Source organism: Talaromyces rugulosus, chromosome III (genome assembly GCF_013368755.1).
Source record: "Talaromyces rugulosus chromosome III, complete sequence".
Taxonomy (NCBI): Eukaryota; Fungi; Ascomycota; class Eurotiomycetes; order Eurotiales; family Trichocomaceae; genus Talaromyces; species Talaromyces rugulosus.
The window spans coordinates 4,503,094-4,522,865 of NC_049563.1; the positions used below are offsets into that span (position 1 = coordinate 4,503,094).

Genomic DNA, 19,772 nt, shown 5'->3' on the forward strand with positions numbered 1-19,772 from the left:
CAAAGCGCTTGGCTTACCTGTTTAGGAAAGGCGCCAGACAGCTTATCGTCGGCCTTGCTCCACGCGCTGGCACACGACCAAAAGTAACGTAAAAAAACCACTTCGTTGTCATGGTTTGACTGCTGTTTATGTTATAGGCTTGGGCTGCCAATGTACAAAGTATATACGGAAATATACGCCCTCTAGCCTCTTCGCCAGATTTATATAACGCCCATTTCCCTGCTGCAGGTACTGGCCGGCAGCATGGAGTCACTACCTCCGATCTACTCAACGGCCACCAATCTGAGAAAGGGCTATTCGCCGCCATGGGAAGACCTCACCATTATTGGAGTTGCAGGCAGCTCTGGCTCGGGCAAGACATCGGTTGCAATGGAAATTATCAGATCTCTCAACCTCCCATGGGTTGTGATCCTTGTGATGGTACTATACCCTTGATCGAGTGACATGAGGGTCGGCTCTAATGAGTAATGGGCTCCCAGGACTCCTTCTATAAGAGCTTAGATCCCGAAAACCACGAAAGGGCGCATAGGAACGAACACGATTTCGACTGCCCCGAGTCGCTCGATTTTGACGTTCTAGTGCAAACTCTGCGAGACTTGAAGCAAGGGTAAGTTGTACCTTTGTATATATTACTTTTTCCTATACTCTACATAGAACTAATCACAGAATTTTCGCACTGAAGAAAGAAAGCGAATATCCCGATCTATTCATTCAAGGAGCATCAGCGGCAAAAGGAAACCACCCCGCTTTATTCACCCCGCGTGTTGATCCTGGAAGGGATTTTGGCTCTGCACGATCCAAGAATACTGGCTCTTCTTGATGCCAAAGTATGCTTGAAAGGGATTTTTTTTTTTTCTGACTGAAAAGAACTAATAAGTATCTAGATCTTTGTGGAGGCTGATATGGATGTCTGCCTCGGCCGGAGAAGTATGCCACGTCACTAGAAAGATGAATGGGATTATGCTAACACAAATCTCAAAAAGTTATGCGTGACGTTCGAGAAAGAGGGAGAGATGTCGAAGGGATTATCAAGCAATGGTTCACCTATGTCAAGCCATCATACACCAAATATGTTGAACCGCAACGACTCGTCTCAGGTTTGTCGCTGCATGATGGCCATGACTGATTGCTTACAGTTTAAACTAGACATCATCATCCCTCGAGGGATAGAGAACAAAACAGCAATCGGTAAGACCTCAGGGATTCGCATTGAGAGGCAATTGCTGACAAAAAGAAAGGTATGGTGGTCGAGCACATCAGAAGACGGCTGCAAGAAAAGTCAGAGAAACACACTGCAGATCTTAAACAGCTGCAAGCACTCGCAGCAGAGAAGGAGCTTTCACCGAATATCGTTGTTGTGAAGGAAACACCTCAGCTCTTGGGAATGAATACTATTCTACAAGACCCCGCCACGGAGCAAGTCGATTTCGTGTTCTACTTTGACCGATTAGCCTCTCTGCTGATCGAAAGGTAAGAGCATTTGAAGCCATTCATTTGAGAAAGAAGAAAAAAAATATTAATTGAGTGTTTAGAGCCCTGGATTTCACCGAATACATCTCTGCTGCCGTCGAAACGCCCCACAAAACAAAATATCATGGTATACATCCGTCTGGAATAATCTCTGCGGTTGCTATTCTGAGAGGCGGCTCATGCATGGAAACTGCGTTGAAGCGCACCATACCTGATTGCATTACGGGCCGAATTCTTATTCAGACCAACACGCAATTACTCGAGCCAGAGCTTCATTACCTCAAACTACCGCCGGCAATTGAAACTCATTCGACCGTCATGCTGTTGGATCCTCAAATGGCCAGCGGTGGTGCAGCCCTAATGGCAGTCCGAGTCCTGATCGACCATGGCGTCGAGGAGCACAAAATAGTCTTTGTGACCTGTGCTGCTGGCAAATGTGGTCTGCAGCGGCTGACGGCGGTATACCCGGAGGTGAATGTTGTGGTGGGCCGCATAGAAAATGAAGACGAGCCTCGTTGGCTTGAAAATAAGTACTTTGGATGCTAATATCTTCCTCGAGTCCGCAACAGCAGCCAAATAAGAAGCACCTGTTACAAGTGTGTAGCATGATGGGGGTACATAGCATGTAGAGAGAGGAATCTCACCAGGACAGAATCATATATGCGTACAACTAGCTTGTACAACTTGTCATTTACATAGCATAGCTTGCAGTTACCTTTTCAATACATATCAACATCCTCATATTATTAAAATGCTTCTTTTTCGTTTTACTCCAAGCATTTCTATCAGCAAATTTGCATCCAGTCAGATAACGGGCCTAGACGATAAGCGCACGGGCCACATCAAAAAAAATATCTCGACTTGGCACATCCGGAGACCTTGAAAACTACCACACATCACTTTGTCCTGCCAACTCGCTCGGCATTTTTCTCTTGTTCAGAGAAAAACAGATTAACTGAGTTTATTTGCAGTGATTGATACATCTCACAACTCAATTCAACATGGCGGAGCCTAGCCGTAAAAAGGGAAAAGGCCATAGCAAAGCCAAAGACGATGCTGCAACTATCTGTAAGTCTTTTCTATTCGGCTTTTCCATTCGCGTTTGTCGGAGTCGAAATGCAACTATGAGATTTATTTGTCGCAAGAGATAGATAGAGAGGGAGAGTTACTAACACGATGACTTGAACAGCCGATAAACGTTTTGCCAATATCCAAAGCGACCCTCGCTACCGTCTACCTAGCAAACGCCATACCCATGTCAAACTAGACAAGCGCTTTGCGCACATGCTGCGCGACAAGGACTTTTCGCGAAATGCTGCAGTGGATCGCTACGGTCGCAAATTAGCTCGCGATGATACTAAGAAACAGCTGGAACGGTTTTACCGCTTGGAGGATGAGGAGGGGGAGGGAAAAGAGGACGACGAGGACGACGCCGACGTTGCTTCTGCGGCGGGTAGTGTCGATGATGACGAAGTAGTACTCAAGGAACTGCAAAGGGTAGAAAAGAAGAAGAAGAGGGATTATGATCCAGCACGTGACGGAGGCTTTTCGGAGTCATCTTCCAGTGAGGAGTCTTCCAGCGACGAAGAAGAAGACGACGATGCAGATGTTGAGGGTGATGTGGACGACGTCGAATTTCCCGACAAAAAACAATCAGATGTCCCACTTGGCGAGGTGACGAATCGCATTGCCGTCGTGAACCTCGACTGGGACAACATCCGAGCTGAAGATCTCATGGCCGTGTTTTCAAGTTTTGTAACCGGGGGTCGCATTTCACAAGTCTCGATTTATCCTAGTGAATTTGGAAAAGAGCGGATGGAGAGGGAAGAGATGGAAGGTCCTCCTCGAGAGATTTTCGCATCTGCACACGAAGATGATGAAGAGGAGGAGCTAGACGACGAGGATGAGGAAGAAGAGGACGAGGACGAAGACTCGGAGGGTGAAGACGAAAAAATCAAAAAGTCCATCGTGAAAGAGGACGAGGGAAACGAGTTCAACACGACCCAACTTCGACAATATCAGCTTGAACGGCTACGTTATTACTACGCCATCATCGAGTTTGCGTCCAAGCAAACGGCAAAACAGGCCTACGATTCTATTGATGGCACTGAATATCTGTCTAGCGCCAATTTCTTTGATCTCCGGTTTGTCCCAGACGACACAGACTTTTCAGATGATAAACCGCGGGAACAGTGCCGCCGTATACCGGATGGATATAGACCTACGGAATTCGTAACGGATGCGCTTCAACACAGCAAAGTGAAACTTACGTGGGATGCCGACGACAAGGTCCGAAAAGAGGCACAAGCAAAAGCGTTCAGAGGTGGGCGCAAGGATATTGAAGAAAATGACCTAAAAGCCTACCTGGCTAGTGACAGCTCCGATGGTGACGATGATGACGAAGAGGAAGGCGGTGTTGAGATTGTCGATACAACCACTGATACAACTTCAAAGACGTCAAAGAAGGAGACGGAAAGGCAGCGAATGCGCGCTCTACTTGGCTTGAAAGAGGAGCCTGCTGCTAAACCGTCGAAAGAAAAAGGTCCCGTGGGCGACATGGAGATTACTTTCACCTCGGGACTGGCAGGCGAACCAGTCCGAGAGTCTGTGTTTGAGAATGAACCAGTCATTGAAGAAACAACAGTCGAAAAGTACATTCGCAAGCAGCGAGAACGCAGGAAACTACGAAAGGAGAAATTGAAAACGCCCAAGCGAGATGACGAGGCTACTACGGCGGACAATGTCCATGATGATGAGGAAGCGCAGCAAACCATTGCCGCTGAAGAAGATCTTGGTTTCGATGATCCTTTCTTCAACGAACCGGAGGGTAAAATCAAGGCAAGCCAGCGCAAGGAGGAACGACGCAAGAAACGCGAGGAGAGAGCGGCGGAAGAAGCTGCAGTGGCGACCAAGCGCGCCGAGCTTGAACTTCTCATGGTCGATGACCAGTCTACGGGGATGAAACATTTCAACATGACCGAGATCGAAAAAGCCGAGAAGCGGGCTCGCAAGAAGGGGAAGAAAGGTAGAAGCAAGCACAGAGACGACCAAGCAACTGTCAACGACGACTTTGAGATGGATGTCAAAGACCCTCGGTTCGCCAATATGTATGATAGCCATGAGTTTGCAATCGACCCGACCAATCCGAAGTTCAAAGGCACGTCAGGCATGAAAGCAGTGCTCGAGGAAAGTCGGAAGAGGCGCAGAGTGCGTGATGATGGCAATGACGATGAACCTGTGGAAGAAACTAAGAAGAAAAGGAAAGGATCGTCTAAGCGCAGCGACGCTGCAGAAGAGGTCGACGTGAAGAAACTGCTGGCGCGTGTCAAAAGTAAAACGAGCAAGGCGTGATATATAGCATGGTCGACAAAACATGATATAGAGATATAGAAACATCAATACGCGGGACAACGCACCAGCCACTTGGTCTGGAGGCTGACAATATTGGACAAGATTGAATATTATCCAATGTAACTGTGAATAGCATTGGCTACTGCATGTCATGTAGGACAGAGCGCATGCTATTCATGGCAGTGACACGTAGGTCGACATGATGAATTGTCAGTCTGGTGATAGTTTGCCACCCAATCACAATTATTGTAGATCTCTAGTTACTCCAGAACAAATGCCAACCAACCAATTACTAACTAATAATAGTTACGCGGTTGTCATCGGGATTGCCGCATGCACGCAACAAGTAGGGCTAGCCTGCTGCACGCTGGTCCTTGCTTCTTTAGTACGGAATTAGTACGGATTCGGTACTGTAGCTATTATCTTATCTACCATGTGCTGCTGGTGCACACTGCGGAGGGCATGCCGGCAGTTGATGCAGCGGCAATATACACATAGAAGTCTTCAGCAGTATATATATGATGTTTCTTTTCTATATCCTTTCGGCCGAGTAGAGACAGAAATACAGAAAATTCACTTGCAGCCAATGGCGGCGGCGGCAGTGGAGCCCGCGCATGGTTGGTTTCCCGATTAGGCGCAGGGCTTCACCGCCCTTCCGCGCTCTCCCCATCATCACGAATACTATTAGTACTACTATCAACTCCGCTCTCCGCCTGGCTCCGCTGCTGCTCCCCTCTTCCATCGTCGTCCTCTGTCTGCGACTCTGTTTATCCTCCCCTCGACCCCGCGTCGAGAAGACCAGTGTGCCCCTCTAGTAACCATCTTCAACTCGGTCGAAAGCGGCTTTGTTCACCACCCTCGTCACAATTCCACTCCGCCGACAATTGGCGTCGCGTGTTCGTCGTCGTCATCGTCGTGAAACAGGGCCCGCTGTCAAATTCATCCTCATTTCCACGATGGAGTTTACACGATAAGCAGATCGCCCATCGGACAATTACACCTCAATTCTACCCGCTGTCACTCACTCTCCTCCAGCAAGACTGACCCGCCTTCACCATGCTGGGACGCTTGCTGAGTACATTTAGCCCAAACGCATATGCATCGCGAAATGCTGCTACCCTAGACTCAGTCACTGAAGAGGAGCACACCTCCGGTCTGCTCTTCCCGGACCCCCGCCAGCTCCATCGGTCGTCCAATTCGGCCCATGCCTTCCAAACCAGCTTCAATTCGCCCAATGCCTCGAATACTGGGGGATACGACGATCGTGGCGGACTCGAGTTGGATGTGATCAAAGACTTTAGGATTATAATTGCCCAGAATGCCATCGGCGATCGAGATGAGCCGTGCATACTGCTCGACTCAAAGGGAACTCCGGACCCCTCCTCCTTCTCGCAGGGCTTGGGTCTGGATCCACAAGTGTTTGATCCGCCATCAGGGAGGCATTCGCGGACCTCGAGTCTGTCTCAGGCTCCTTCTCGCAGAGGCTCTTTGCAGACTGGCCAGTCTTCGTTCGCCGATGCCGGTGGTTTGATCTCGCAAGCCGCAAGCGCTCGGAAAATACCGCCTCCAATTTCTTCGGGGGCCTTCAGTCGTGCTCGATGCAGAAACTCTATCAGTTCGGTGACTTCAAATAGCGAGAGTTTTCTCGAACCCTATCACAACCGCACTACTCCCGAGAATGGTGACACAGGCCTGCTCAACTGTATATTTGGGAGCAGCGCTTTCAGCTACAAGGGTTCATCCACTAAGATGCATATACTATCAACCGACTCTGATGTAAAGGGCACATCACCTGCCTCCCGTGAGGTTGATGCACTTGGTGGGCGACAAACACCGCGTACCCCCCTAGCGAGGACATACTCGTCTGGCACCCAGTCCCCGGGAGGTTATTTTCTTGACCGACCCCAACAATCATCTTCCAAGGTTACAATTCTCGTTACTCGGATGTTTAGTGTGAACCTACCAGAATCGCGCGACTCGTCTGGAGACTCACCAGAGTTGTTCGGCTCCGTACCCCCTGATTCTATGCAGGACGGTGCTTTCCCTTTCCCCGACTTCGCCAAACGCCGCAAAATTAAGGAAAAGAAAACACCGATGTATGCGGTAGCTATTACCATCCAAGTTCCGCTCGCGACGCGTAACAATACACGGCCAATGTCGCGGCCAAGCACCCATGGTCCGGACGGTCCGAAGCAAATGTCATTTTCTTTGGACTCAGACCCGCATTGGAGTAGCGCTTTCATTGACGAGAACCATTCTCAGTCTTCGGGCCTAGATGACAGGATTGATCTTCTTGTCGATCATTGGGACGTGATTACCCGCACATTGACCTTCCTGGAAAACCTGGCCCGACGTGAGATTCTGATCTTACTTAAGAAGGTTGATGCACAGGTATCTCAGGCGCCAAAGCCAAACGTCCCGAAAGCCATGAAGATGCCCAATATGCAAAGGACGAATCAGACCATCATTCAACTTCGCCCAAATGTACTTGCATACAATAGCAAACTCAAAGAAGAACTGCTTCTTAATGCCCAGAGAATATCGGCCGCTTTACGCATACCTCGAGTTGTTCTTGGTCAAAGTCGATGGGGCGTATGGCGCGAGGAAGCACGCTGGATTGCACGCCTCATGGCAGATAAAGAGCATGGATTGTTCTTTCTAGTGCTCATCACGGCTTTCCTAGGAAACCATACAGAGTGGCTCGATAGCTTGGGACCCGACTGGTACCGCAGGCGCCATCAGCTACAGCAGAAACTACAGCAAGATCTCGGACCTACAATTTCCAGCCGCACTGTGATTGTGTCAGACAACAAGATGGTAGCAAGACGATTGATCTTCATCCTCTCCGCCTTTCTCCCAGCCAAACATCGCTTCGACTACGTCAGCTCGCCTATGCGTCCAGGGACATCGACATCAAACCGGCCACTTTCTCAGAGCCCACCAACATTCCCTCTTCTCAGACAAGAGTCACTTCGCCGTAGAATCAACCGAAGGGCAAGGGCACAGAGGCTCACTACTGAAGAGCCCGAAGTTCCTCGGAGATCTGGCAGCGTATCGTCGAGCGAAACTGCGCATAAAAACACCGATGACGCAGAGCAGACTTACCAAGCCGACTCGCCGTTGTTTCCAAGCCACAGAAGAGATTCCGATGTCAGATCAATCACAACGGCCAGTCTGCCAATACACGCAACTGACGCTCGCACAAGAGCCACGACATCAACCACGACTAACAATTCAGCCATGCCTGTGCCGCATTTCACATCTCGCCGACGTCATATACAAGATGATTCGGACCGAGCAGGAATGGACAGCAATGATAGCTATGCATCTGCGAAGCTCTTACAGAACTTGCGTCGAAGCGAAACAAATATGAGCTCAGATGGAAATGTCCCCGCTGGTGGTACGAAATGGGTGGGCAATATATTGTCTGGATTTTGGGCTGGGCGACCTGAGTCTTCCAGAGGAAGTGATGGTGCCGCTTCTGTCCGCCGAGCCTCATTAGCACAAACTTCAGCAAGTCAGTTTCTACCCGAAGATGACAAAACCGAAAAGAGCATTGCCAACAGCTCGCAACTTGAAACATCGCCAAAGGTCCCCAAGCCTCCTTCTACCTCGGATACCATTTCCATTGCCCAGTCTTCTACAACCCCAAAGAATACATTCGACCAAGACGAGCCCGAATTAGCCCCTACCGATAATGTCAAGGATTCTCCGTTGAAGCTATCAGTGCGAGGCGACGATGGTGTAGTTGATGTCGATCTTCCCTTGCGTGGTTTCCTATCCTTGTCATCGTCGAACGAGTCCACGTTGGCATCGCCCAAAAAGGCAAGGACTTCGGTCACAAGCATGGATGTTGGTGGCTCGATGCAAAGTAGTTTCTCCAATACCAACTGTGGCCTGAAGGACAATGAGAGCCCAACGTTGAATGTCGGCGGTTGGTTGAAAAACTTCCACGAAGACTTTTTACTTCAAGCAGTCAGGCCATACCACGGCATCGATGCCGACATCAAGCGCGCGATGCAAGCTGAATCTAGCCCACATACTTTCTTTGACCCTGACAACGCTAGCATCACGGATCGATGGGTGGAGATTGCCAGTACGTTGGTTGCCGATACGCGAAGCTGCACCGTAAAGAGGATTCGTCTTTTACGCAAGATTACCGCAAATTCCACGGGCTCTCCCGGTGTGGCCTCGCCTGCTACGCTTCGTCAGGAGAATCCATCCTCTGCAAGCCATTTCCCTGGTTTGTTCGGTGGCAGTGTACGCTCGCGGAAGGGTTCCATTGCGACACTAGCCGAATCTATTGACCTAGAGGAAGCCGAAACTAAGTTTGTCGAAGAGCCCGTCGTGGACGTCGATGGAACTTTGGTCGATGCCATTGAACGAGTTCTCATTCAAAGCGGACAGTCATCTTTGGCGCATTCCAGAGCACCATCCCCGCACAGGACTTCCAAATTAGACGAACGTGAACGACCTGCCGAGGACGCTCCACCTGTTGTTGTTGAAGTTCCGCGCAATGAATGTCGCAAAACGGTTCTGGGTGCCTTAGAAGAGGTTGCTCGAACTGTTGCCGAAGACCACTGTCGGGATGACAATGATACTGATTTTGGTGTCGATCCGGCAGACAAGAGTGCAAAGCGACGACCTTTTCGGCCGGACAATACTTTGCGAGAGGGGATCCGCAAGTGGCTTCTCGACATTGAGGAAGCTTTGTAGAAACTCAAGACAGTTTGTTTTTTTTTCTTCTCTCTTTTCTTTTCCTTTTTATACCTTTTTCTTCCGTTAGCAGTCGTCTTTTTATCCCTGGCCCTATTGGCTTTATCGTGATGATACCCAGTTGTTTCTTACTTGGACTGCAATTTTTTTTTAATTTTTTAATGTTGTTATGTATTTTAATAATTCATTTTCTTCTCCTTATTGTTTTGTGCTTTTCAGTTGCTGACTTTGGAGGATTGTCCTCATTTTTATTCCGATTCCAATTGGACAAGGCGTTTTGGTAACATGGGTGGGCTATGGCATTTTTATTAGCCTTTTGAGCTCAAATCTTTTTGTTCTTGTCGAAGTGTTGCATTTTTATTTATTTCGAGCTATCTTTGCGAGTCGGATTTCACACAGCTATCGGGTCAACTGGCCTGGTTGCTACGAATTTCTTTTCTAGCAATAATAAGATAAGATAATTCAATATTATTATTACGCTCAAGGTCATTGATTCCATTATCATCAATTAATATGAAGAAAAGATAGATCTCACATATATAGACTTTGATACAGGGTAATCGTACATACACTCATTTTTGTAGTAAACCTATACATGTTATATATTGATATTGACTTTTGCAACGAGATGATGAAAAGGAAAAGCAACTTTGAAAGTAAAACAGGGTATCAATAGGCGAGTGGTTTTGCTTTAGCTTCGGGTTTTTTTCTTATATTGTATAGTTCATTGTCAGATCATAGGCTTTAGATCGCCGCTTTTTAGACTCGGACTTTTGTTGCTGGTACTGCTGTTGCTAATATCCGACTGGTCTGGTTCTCTCTCTTCGGGGGCAGAAGGAGCAGCAGACGTAGAGGTACCAGGATGAGGAGGAGGAGAAGGAGGAGGAGCAGCAGTAGTCGAAGAATCAGGCTGACCAGTATCCAGATCCGGCGGAGGCGGTGTAGGATGACCAACCAGGCTCGCAGGCAACTCCAGCGACGGGATCGACGCCTCCATTATTGCCGAGCTTGTTGTCGCCGACGAAGAAGATGGCATATTAGTAGTAGAACCAGCAGCAGCAGTAATAGCAGCGGTTGTTGTGGTGGTGGTAGCTGTAGTCATCGGGCCCAGACGCGTCGAGCCAGGACGAACAATGACCGTAGGCTCCTCTGCATAAAACTGCTGTAAACGGTCCGGGTCGTTGCAGAATTCCTCGACTTGAGTTTTCAAATATTCGGGCGTTTTGTACAGATTTGAAGTGTCGAGTACGGGACTGGAAGTTGGATTGAATGAAGGAGAAGCAGATGTTGGCTGTGGATTGAGGGTTAAATTGGGTATGTTGTTTGTGTGCTGGAGGAATGAATGATCTCCGGCAGGTCGGACCAAGGGCGACAAACGAGGCGAGAACATTGGATCGTACGAGTACGTGCTTGCGCGCGCGCGGTGGTGCAAGTCATTACCGCCGCGCTCGCCGCGGTCGAACTTAGGATGGTGATGATGGTGATGAATATGGCCCGTGTCGCGACCACCGCCGGCTGCGCTTTTCGTGCTGAATAGCCGGTTGGCAAGGAAAATGAAATCGCCTTCATCGGAGATTTGAGCCAAAAGACAGCCTGATTGGTGGATGTATTGCGGGTATTGATATTCTGGTTTCCCCCACGAATATAAAACTTCCACGTCCCGCGGGAAAGAAGATGCTGCCTCAAAATCAAGGACAAAATCAAACTTGCGGAGGATTGCTTTCTGGTAAAAATGCCTATCCCGTTGTGAAAAAGATGTGGCCCCGAATGTAAGAGATCCCATTGGAGGAGGTGGCGGTTCAACACACAACTTCACACGATATAGTCTCCTGAATGTCTGTGCTTTAACTGTGGCTGCTGCTTCTGCGATGGGCACTTGGACAAGTTTCAATCCGTATTTGTCTGCAGTTGAGGCCCACGAGGCTACCGCGTCTTCGACCAGCTTCGCAGTGGCGCTCATCCAACTTAGTTCAATGTGGAAACAGTTCTCTGGATTGTGCAGCCTGTCGTAATGGAGGTCAACGACTTCTGGTCGATTGGAGCGTTTGCGCGGATCCACGTCGTATTTCATAGTCTTGGATAGCATGATGGTAACCTTGTTCTTGGTCTTTGGAGGGGTGTCCGTTGTAGATGCGGTTGTCTCTTCAGGTTTCTCCGATTTTGCTTGCTCTAATACACCGGGTGGGTCTTTGGCAGAAATGTCTCCTAATGGCGTAGCTGGAACAGAACTGTCTGACTTTCCAAGACCTGGGAACCATCCACTCTTCGATTCTGGGCGTGGAACCCGGAACTGACTCGCGATTTGATAGAAATAGTTACCATCTCGAAAGTTGTGTCTTCTCTCGACGTGGATAAACAGTCCCAGTCTCATGAGCTCATTCCCAAACTTTACGGCTTCTTCTCGATTGTCGATGTCCCGGAACGTCTGCACAAGCCAGGTCGTAAACTCGGAGCCAACCAGGCAACTATAATGCAACCGCAAATGCCACCTTCGATCCATCAAACGCGCCCCCTTTTCTCCTTGTATAATATGGGCTAGCTCTATGAGGGAAGCTGGACCAAAGTCAGACCTCTCGAGCAGCTCTGAATCCGGCAGTAACTGGGCAGGCGGGTTATCGAGTTGCGGATCAGTAAGCAACAGTCTGTTGAACTCGGCACCAACTATTTCAGATGGATTCTGTGTTTGGTACAGAATATTCAACGGGTTTTGGTCCTTTTGGTTGTTGCGACCAGAAGATTGAAAGCGCTTCTCGTCCGGCGGTATGTATTTGTTGCGTTGCCACAGGTTGGTCAATTGACTAATACCAAGCAGGTGGATTTCCTCCTCGTTGTCTTCGTTGAAATGGCGCCGTGTGTGAGGAGGCAAGTGCATGGGAATAAGAACAAACCGAACTCGCCAGAACCGCAGCTGCCTGGTTGGGTCTATCAAATGGTCTCTATGGCCGGCAATATAATTGTCTGCATAATTCCAGTTGTACTCTTCGGCAGAAGAAAGCAGTTTCACTTCGCTCAGGTCATATGTCTTGGCAAGGATCGTTCGGATTGCCAAGGTATACGTGGGCGAGTGGCTTTTCTCAAGGTCTGAAACATTTGACAGACGAGTGAATCTTGTAACTTCTATTTCCCCACCTGCGACACAGGATAATCTGTGGATTATATTGCCTTTGGAGAGGATCACCGTGGCATCATCTTTTCCAAGGTCTTTTGTATCAAAGACGTTCAAGAACTCAAGAAAAGGCTGACCAGTAGCTTCTGCCACGGCACTCCCAATCACGATTTGAAAGCCATGGGAAAGTCTTAGTGCAATCATCTCCCGTAAAATGGCGTCCTGCCCTCGAAGCATATCGCTTGAATCGTTGTCCTCGTTAGGAAAAACTCTATATGGAGTCTCCAGGTAGTTTGTCGCCAGCTCTTTTGGTGAGGGGAACTCTTCCGTCGTTAGAGGCAAGACTGCAGGAGTTTTCAAACTTTTCCATTTAACGACAGCAACATGAGGTGGTCGTGGATAAGCATGCTGCCAGCGACCAAACCAGCTTGCATCTCTCAAAGAAGCCCTTGGCGCATTTGATGGGTTAATGGACCTAACCCAGGGAGCAAGAGTCTTGCTAGGTGATGTGCTGCTGGTTGCAGGCATATCTCGACTTCCTCCTGCTTCATGCTTTAAAACACCCCTTGTCATAGGGAATGGTCCATTGGTAGCCCCAATAGTCCCCGTTGCTGTCTGTGGTTCAATAGCCGTGGGTACAGGAATTTCAGCACCGCTGCGATCCGTTCGAGAATCATCAAGCGGTCTCTTGCTCACGCTTTTGATTGATATAGGTCGCGCTTGCGAGATTGGACGGGGTTGAGATATTTCCAAATTTTCGGTAGACGCTTTAGGTGTAGGTGAGCGTTGGGGCGAAAGGTGAACACTACGAACCGAAGAAGTGTCATCAGTCGTGCTTGTTGTTGAAGTTGATGGTCTTTTTTGGCCTTCAAGGTCCACTATTGGATTCGAAGAAGATGTTCTAGCCGGTGTAGCACGACCCTGAGCGTGTTCGGCATTGATTTCAGTACTAGCCTGAGCTCGCGGGGGAGGAATACCCAGTCCACGCAGAGCAAAGCTGATAGAGCGCGAAATCCTGGGAGTAGTGCGGGTGGGTTTGATTGAAGACTTCATTGATGGATGGTCCTTGGTACCCAGGGCAGGATATTTAGGTGATGATTTACCGCTTTTTGCACGTGGGCTTGATTGCCCCGAAATTGTCCGTTCCAGCTCATGCTCACTACGCTCTCGCAGCCCTGTAATGGACCGCGCGGAGAGACGGTCTTGCGCTCGAGATGTCTGGTTTTCTGGTTCTATCAGGCGTTTCGCCTTTGCAGACTTGCGAATGGGGCGCTGTTTAGGGAATGGAACAAACACATTTGCGTCGTACTCGTCCATCCAATTGCTCATTTTCTTATGCTGGTTTGCCGCGCTATTTATCAGTAGATTTCTGTGATTCGAAAAGCTGGGCAGAAACTCCTCTGGTCTTAGACTGTCACTTAGTTGACCCTTGTAAGATGAGCCTGGAGAGAGTGAATGATGGCCGGTGCGGGGAGTGGCAGATCTCGAATGCGGCTTCGAATCAGTCCTCTGAAAACCAAAGTTCTTTTCGGATAGATATGGGATCGAGATGTTGGACTGTTCACTTTCCATGATGCCCATCATCTGAATCTCGTACAGCCGTACCCGAGGTACAAACTGTTTAGCCCTTTTGTTAACAGTAAACGGAATTGGGGCATTCATATCATTCTTCGTGATTCGCCGATCCTCTTTATAAGTGGCGGGATTCCAAAACGAAATATCAAGCCAATGTGGGATCCCATAATTCCACTCCTTGGACTGACCAGGTAACATATCTCGTGATAAAGGCCGCGCAAATGAGGCAAACTGCGCTGTTTTGAGAGAAAACGGTGGCGAACCAAAGCTTGCGGTAGAGGGGCGGGTCTCCATGGATCCAGCACCAGGAGGTGCGCTGAGGCGCCAGTCGGTTTGCTTTTCCTTAGGATTCTTGTACTTGAACAGGGGAACAGAATGAAGTGGCATAGGGCTCAAACTGACGAGGTCAATGGCAATTCCAATGCTAGTAACAGCATCAGTGGTGGCAGCCAGAGACTCGTAGGAAACCTCGAAAAGTCCAGATCCAGGGGTTATTACAACAATCGAATGCCCTGTGCGGGCCATGTCGCGATCGATGTGTTCATGTGACAGATGCGATGACGCTAGATGAATAGCCTCGAGGATATTGCCCCTTATGGCAGCCGTGGGACGCCCTGAGATCGACGGTGCTTGCTTTGTCGTACTAGGGCCAGCAGAGCTACCGAATTTCTGGATTGAAACATCTCTCAAGAATGTGCGAAAGTTCTTCTTGAGCTCGTCGAGAATCGCCGTCCAGTGTCCGCTTGCAATATCATTGACAACAACTCGATAAAAGTCCCGAGTTGGGACGCTGTTGTGATTTGATAGGTTTTTCAAGTGTTCCATCCCCTTTTCAACAGGCATGTCGTATTCGACTCGAGTGAAGAGCACAATAGTAACCAGATGCTTTGCGTCAATGTTGGCCCAGCGCTTGAATAGTTCGGGTAAAAATCCATTAATGACCCTGCTAAACAAAATATCACCTGTACCTTCAGCGTCAAAGTCCCACATTTCTTTTGACATTTGGATAAAGACGACATATCTGGCAGCCTCGCTTCGAAAGACAGGAATCGTACCAGGAGCGAAGTACCCTGACAGAACCTTTTTCCCTCCAATGAAGATATTTTTCACAGTCGCTCTAACACTCCCCATGGAAAGAATTTTCTGCCCCTTGTAAACAGTCTTGTTGACCAATTCTGATGTGACCAATCGCCACATATCTGCGCGCACCAGATACTGGTCACGGAAGGAGATATCAACGTGGGACGCGGAACACTGCGAACGCTCTATTTGGGATATCATAACATGGCATCCGTTTTTGAAGCCAAAGATGTTCGCAACGGCCCGCGTTACGGATATCTCCAATTTCGGCTGACGTTGCCTGATGTCCTGAGGCATAGGCTTTACTACAAACAGACACCGGCTTTGGACTGGCGAAGAGAATTTTGCATAAATGCTGGGATGTGTAGTCGCCTCGCCTTCAATGATGCTCTCACTAAGTGGTTTCCTCGAGGCCAGCTCTGCTGAATGGTCCACACAGACAATTTCGAGTACATCGCCGGGTGTGATCCCGGAATCGGCAAAAGCCGAATTATTGAAAAGAAATTCATCCTTTGAAAAGGTTTCATCATGGATCCAAAGCGTACAGAGCTGGCGATAGAGGCCTCCGGACAGGGGATTATCCAATTTCGCCGTGGCTGGAGCTGGAGCTGGTGGAGAGTGAATGGACGAGGTGCTTTCCAAGCTAGCGGCACTAACCTGGCGGAGATGCGAGCCCTTAGAGGGCGCACGCCGCTGCAGCATCCTCTTGTATCAAAAAGGACGGTTTAGGCCATTAAGCGGAAACCGACACACGGTCTGGGCGTATATATTGAGCTCATTTCTGGCGACGCGTCGCTGACTGAGGTTGATGGAGGTTCGTGATACTACTGCTGTAATAGGAAGGCGGTGTCGAGGTCATGTGATTTGTACTCCAGCCAATCACACACCACAATTTTTGATTGCCTGTTTTAATCGGTGGTTTTAATTTTTACACCCAAAACAATATTGTACGTTGGAAAAAAAAAAATTTTAATATCCTAATATAGAGCGGATCCAGTGTATCACCATTAAACTACGCTATTTAACATTGGTTGTCTCCATTGCAAGAGCCCGAGCACTGGTATTGGCCGATCCAGTTGTCATCTCCATAAACATCCAAACCCACCATCCAGCCGTTGAAGATTTCGTGGATGTAATCGAGGTTCTGGGGCTGGCCGTTGGACTGGCCTTCAGAAGAGCAAGGGTAATCAGCAGTCAAACCCTTGTTGTTGTTCAATCCACTTCCGGCAGTGAACCATCCGTTGTAGGAACCAAAGGCCGCAATGACATTACCGTTGGATCCGTTGATTTGGCTCACGAGATAGTTGGTTCCAGCGTTGACGTTGTCTTGAATGCTGTCGGTACACTGGCCATTAGGATAGTTCTCGCAGGACACTTGCATCAGGCCCGGCGTCGGGCCGCCGGCGTCGGCGTTGCAGGAAGATTCCTGCATGGCAATGATAGCCAGGATCACTGGGTCGACATTGTACTGGGAGCCGGCACTTTGGAAGTATTGGTCGTATTGCTGGCAAGCCGAGCCGATTCCATTGTAGTAAGAGTCGATGTCGATGAGGACAATGTCGTCGAGAGCCATGAAGGGAGGGTTCCAGCCATCACCATCGATTCCAGTGTTCAACCAGTCTTCGGAGCTGTTGATCGAGATAATCAGTTACTTGTTCAAGTGGCATGGTCTAATTAACGATGGAAGTATTCACCCGTTTGGACCGGCACCGGGGGTGACCTCTTCAGTTGCTCCCGTTGCATTCTTGTTGACTCCGAGACCTGGGTTGGCTGACTGTGCTGCGACAGTTGACGTCAGGGCCAGAGAGGCGACTGTGACTGCTTTAATGAAGGCCATTGTGGTGTATGCGTAAATAAATTCGGATTATTTTTGAAGACTGGAGGGCTAGTGATGAGATTGAAAGATCGAGGAGATCGCGATGGAAAGACCGGACACCGCATAACTATATAGTTTATACTGTCAGGGATCGCCATCGAGCTAGCTGCGTCGGGGTTCGAGAAGAGAGCATGGCGGATCAATTTTCCAAGGCAAATTCCTAAAAAGGAAACCGAATTCCCCATCAACTTTTTGCCCCTTACCAGACACGGAAAGAGATAGACATGCTTAATTCAGGAACGCGCGAGTTTAACGCAGATTAACGAAGGCAAAAGCTGGGGCATTTTCTTATTAAGGTTAGACGCAGGCATCTGTGTGGGGCCCTTTGCTCTCTTCCCGATAATAATAGCAACAAATGTACGGCTCAACGTACATCAGCCAAACTTATTAGATAGCGTCGATATGATATCCTGCAAGTATTTCGCCGAGTGCGACATCATTGATATACCACCTGAATCAAAAGGTTTTGGATGATCAGATCGGAGATTTCATGTGATTCTTTTTTTAACGTTGTCAGCAAATCAAAATTTGGCCAGTGGACGCGAACCATCTAATACATAGCCTGTAATGCGATCAAAAAAGTGTATTGTTGTTAGATTATTTTGTGCGATACCTGAGCCTTGCTCACTAACTTGTAAATGTATTACAATCAAATTGAACCTTCAATACGTGATAGCCTATAGCTTGTCTTTTGGTTTAAATTGTCAAAGTTATTAGGCATGAGTGGGCTCCATTAAAACATGGCTTCGTATTTCTTCAAAATATTGAACAAACCTCACCGATGCCTAAGTATACATGTAATGTTAACAGCTACACTAAAAAATCTTTGATCAATCGCGCAGTCAATCTATGGTTTATCACAGGCACCAGCATACAGTTAAACAGAAAAAATAGCCCTTGGAAACACAATCATAGCCAGCTGCACCGATGCTATCAGCAATTCTCAATAGACTCGACAACATCCTCCATTGTAGGCTCAACATTGACATCAGCATCGCTGCCAAAGGCAGACGAATAGATACTGTCCTCATACCAGAGCCCGTCACCGTCATAATCGTCATCATCGGCTCGTGCGAACAAGTGTTTGTCGTCAAAAGCACCAACGGACATGTCGACAATTCTATTCAAGTGCCACTTCATTTCGAGTAGGTATTTGCTTGGGAGATGTATTCTCCGGGTGAGGGGTACTCAACTTGAGAACATGGCCAGATCTAATCGGAGTGTCCATCATTGTGTCATATAACTTAAGGCCACGTTTCCTAAAAAGGCAGACCTGATGGTAATTCTGGCTTTGTAGAGAGCTCCTCGATAGGTACTCTTGGGTCACGCCATGCATCCTTCTTCAACCAATGAAATTCAAGGTACATTGTGCTTTGATCTTCATCGGTAGAGACAGGTTTCAGAGCGAACGGACCTAAGTCCCATGCTTTGTGAGCTGTAGGATCCATCGTTACCATGTTTTCTATCATTTCAGTTCCGGAAGACTGGCTAAAAGATGAATGTCAAGCGTCGACAACATCTTGACATTATCCCAGAATTCTGTCTGGGGACCGTGGAAATGCGTATTCATGGAGAATGGGTTAATATACCCGCCCACCAGGATATTTTCTGTCTCGGTCTAGGTGACAATGCATTTTTGGTCCCGCGATAATGCCTGTTGAAGAGGTTTATCTAGAGTAGAAGAGGGGTAGAAGAGAAGTTGAAGCATACTAGATCGGGTAGGTTACGGTTCAGTAGGAGGGGTTTCCGGCATGAGGATATCGTCATTTGCAAGAGAGAGCTCTGGAGCTCTTGGGCGTTTCAATTGAGATGCCAAGTCCCCATTCTGACTTATTCCTGGATGCCTCGGTTTCATCGGTTCCCCAGAGTTGACGGAGTAGCCAGGCTCTTTCACAGGACTCGTTTCAAATCCAGACATCCAAGACTTCTGGCGAAACCTTGCACTTTTTGTTATCTGGGCCCTCTGGGGTCAAACAGGAAGCAGAGATTTCGTTGGTATAATCATGATTAATGATGGTTGATTCGGATCTCGAAATATCGAGCCCTGGTACATCGTCAGTACTTGTTCAATTTAGCAGGGTGATTACTTACAAGGCTTGAGTATATCATTCTGCAAAGCTCGGAGAGTAAATGCATAATCGATTTGCCTGACTCGGGCTGGGTTATCTTTTCTGTTGCGAAGGTCGGAAATAATCTGGCGTAGGCTGTCGAGATTGCTGATTCATAGAAATGCCCACGCGACTCTTGAGACGCTGGTGTGTTTCTCCTTCAAAAGTGCACTTATCTGTTCAACAAGAGAAAGGCGGGCTTGCTCTTCGATTTCTGAGTCAACCATTGTAGCGATGCAGGAATTAGAAGATAGCTTTAGAATAATTTATGAAAGAAGGAAATATGAGATGAACTCGCAACAAGAATCGACGAGTACATGTTAGTGCATGTGTATACCATTGATTGACTGCCTGAGAGACTTTTAGTGCTGCTTGCTGTCAACATTTTGAAGAAAAGAGACAAGCGGGAAAGGAAGAAATCAAGAAATTTTTCCTTCAGCAGGCAGTCACGAAGAGGCAGAATTGGAGCCTGGCTGGGCTCTGCAGGCGG

General features: G+C 48.2%; 5 protein-coding genes across 5 annotated transcripts; 3 read left to right on the top strand and 2 right to left on the bottom strand.

The window, feature by feature from the left end:
* Window positions 1–243: 243 nt before the first annotated feature.
* TRUGW13939_06331 (uncharacterized protein) lies at window positions 244–2,016 on the top strand (the record flags this gene model as incomplete). Its single annotated transcript, XM_035489484.1, has 8 exons — window positions 244–420; window positions 480–607; window positions 683–827; window positions 885–927; window positions 984–1,097; window positions 1,147–1,188; window positions 1,239–1,470; window positions 1,533–2,016. 8 exons carry the CDS (start codon window positions 244–246, stop codon window positions 2,014–2,016), a joined length of 1,365 nt encoding a protein of 454 aa, XP_035345377.1.
* Window positions 2,017–2,471: 455 nt separating this feature from the next.
* On the top strand, window positions 2,472–4,821 carry TRUGW13939_06332 (uncharacterized protein; the record flags this gene model as incomplete). Its single annotated transcript, XM_035489485.1, has 2 exons — window positions 2,472–2,538; window positions 2,660–4,821. The coding sequence occupies 2 exons, from the start codon at window positions 2,472–2,474 to the stop codon at window positions 4,819–4,821; spliced, it is 2,229 nt and encodes a 742-aa protein (XP_035345378.1).
* Window positions 4,822–5,877: 1,056 nt separating this feature from the next.
* On the top strand, window positions 5,878–9,537 carry TRUGW13939_06333 (uncharacterized protein; the record flags this gene model as incomplete). The annotated part of the gene is made up of 1 exon (XM_035489486.1): window positions 5,878–9,537. The coding sequence occupies one exon, from the start codon at window positions 5,878–5,880 to the stop codon at window positions 9,535–9,537; it is 3,660 nt and encodes a 1,219-aa protein (XP_035345379.1).
* Window positions 9,538–10,267: 730 nt separating this feature from the next.
* TRUGW13939_06334 (uncharacterized protein) lies at window positions 10,268–17,135 on the bottom strand (the record flags this gene model as incomplete). The annotated part of the gene is made up of 3 exons (XM_035489487.1): window positions 10,268–16,003; window positions 16,404–16,926; window positions 16,993–17,135. 3 exons carry the CDS (start codon window positions 17,133–17,135, stop codon window positions 10,268–10,270), a joined length of 6,402 nt encoding a protein of 2,133 aa, XP_035345380.1.
* Window positions 17,136–18,107: 972 nt separating this feature from the next.
* Window positions 18,108–19,029, bottom strand: TRUGW13939_06335 (uncharacterized protein; the record flags this gene model as incomplete). Its single annotated transcript, XM_035489488.1, has 4 exons — window positions 18,108–18,294; window positions 18,376–18,385; window positions 18,448–18,662; window positions 18,902–19,029. The coding sequence occupies 4 exons, from the start codon at window positions 19,027–19,029 to the stop codon at window positions 18,108–18,110; spliced, it is 540 nt and encodes a 179-aa protein (XP_035345381.1).
* Between the last annotated feature and the right edge of the window lie 743 nt (window positions 19,030–19,772).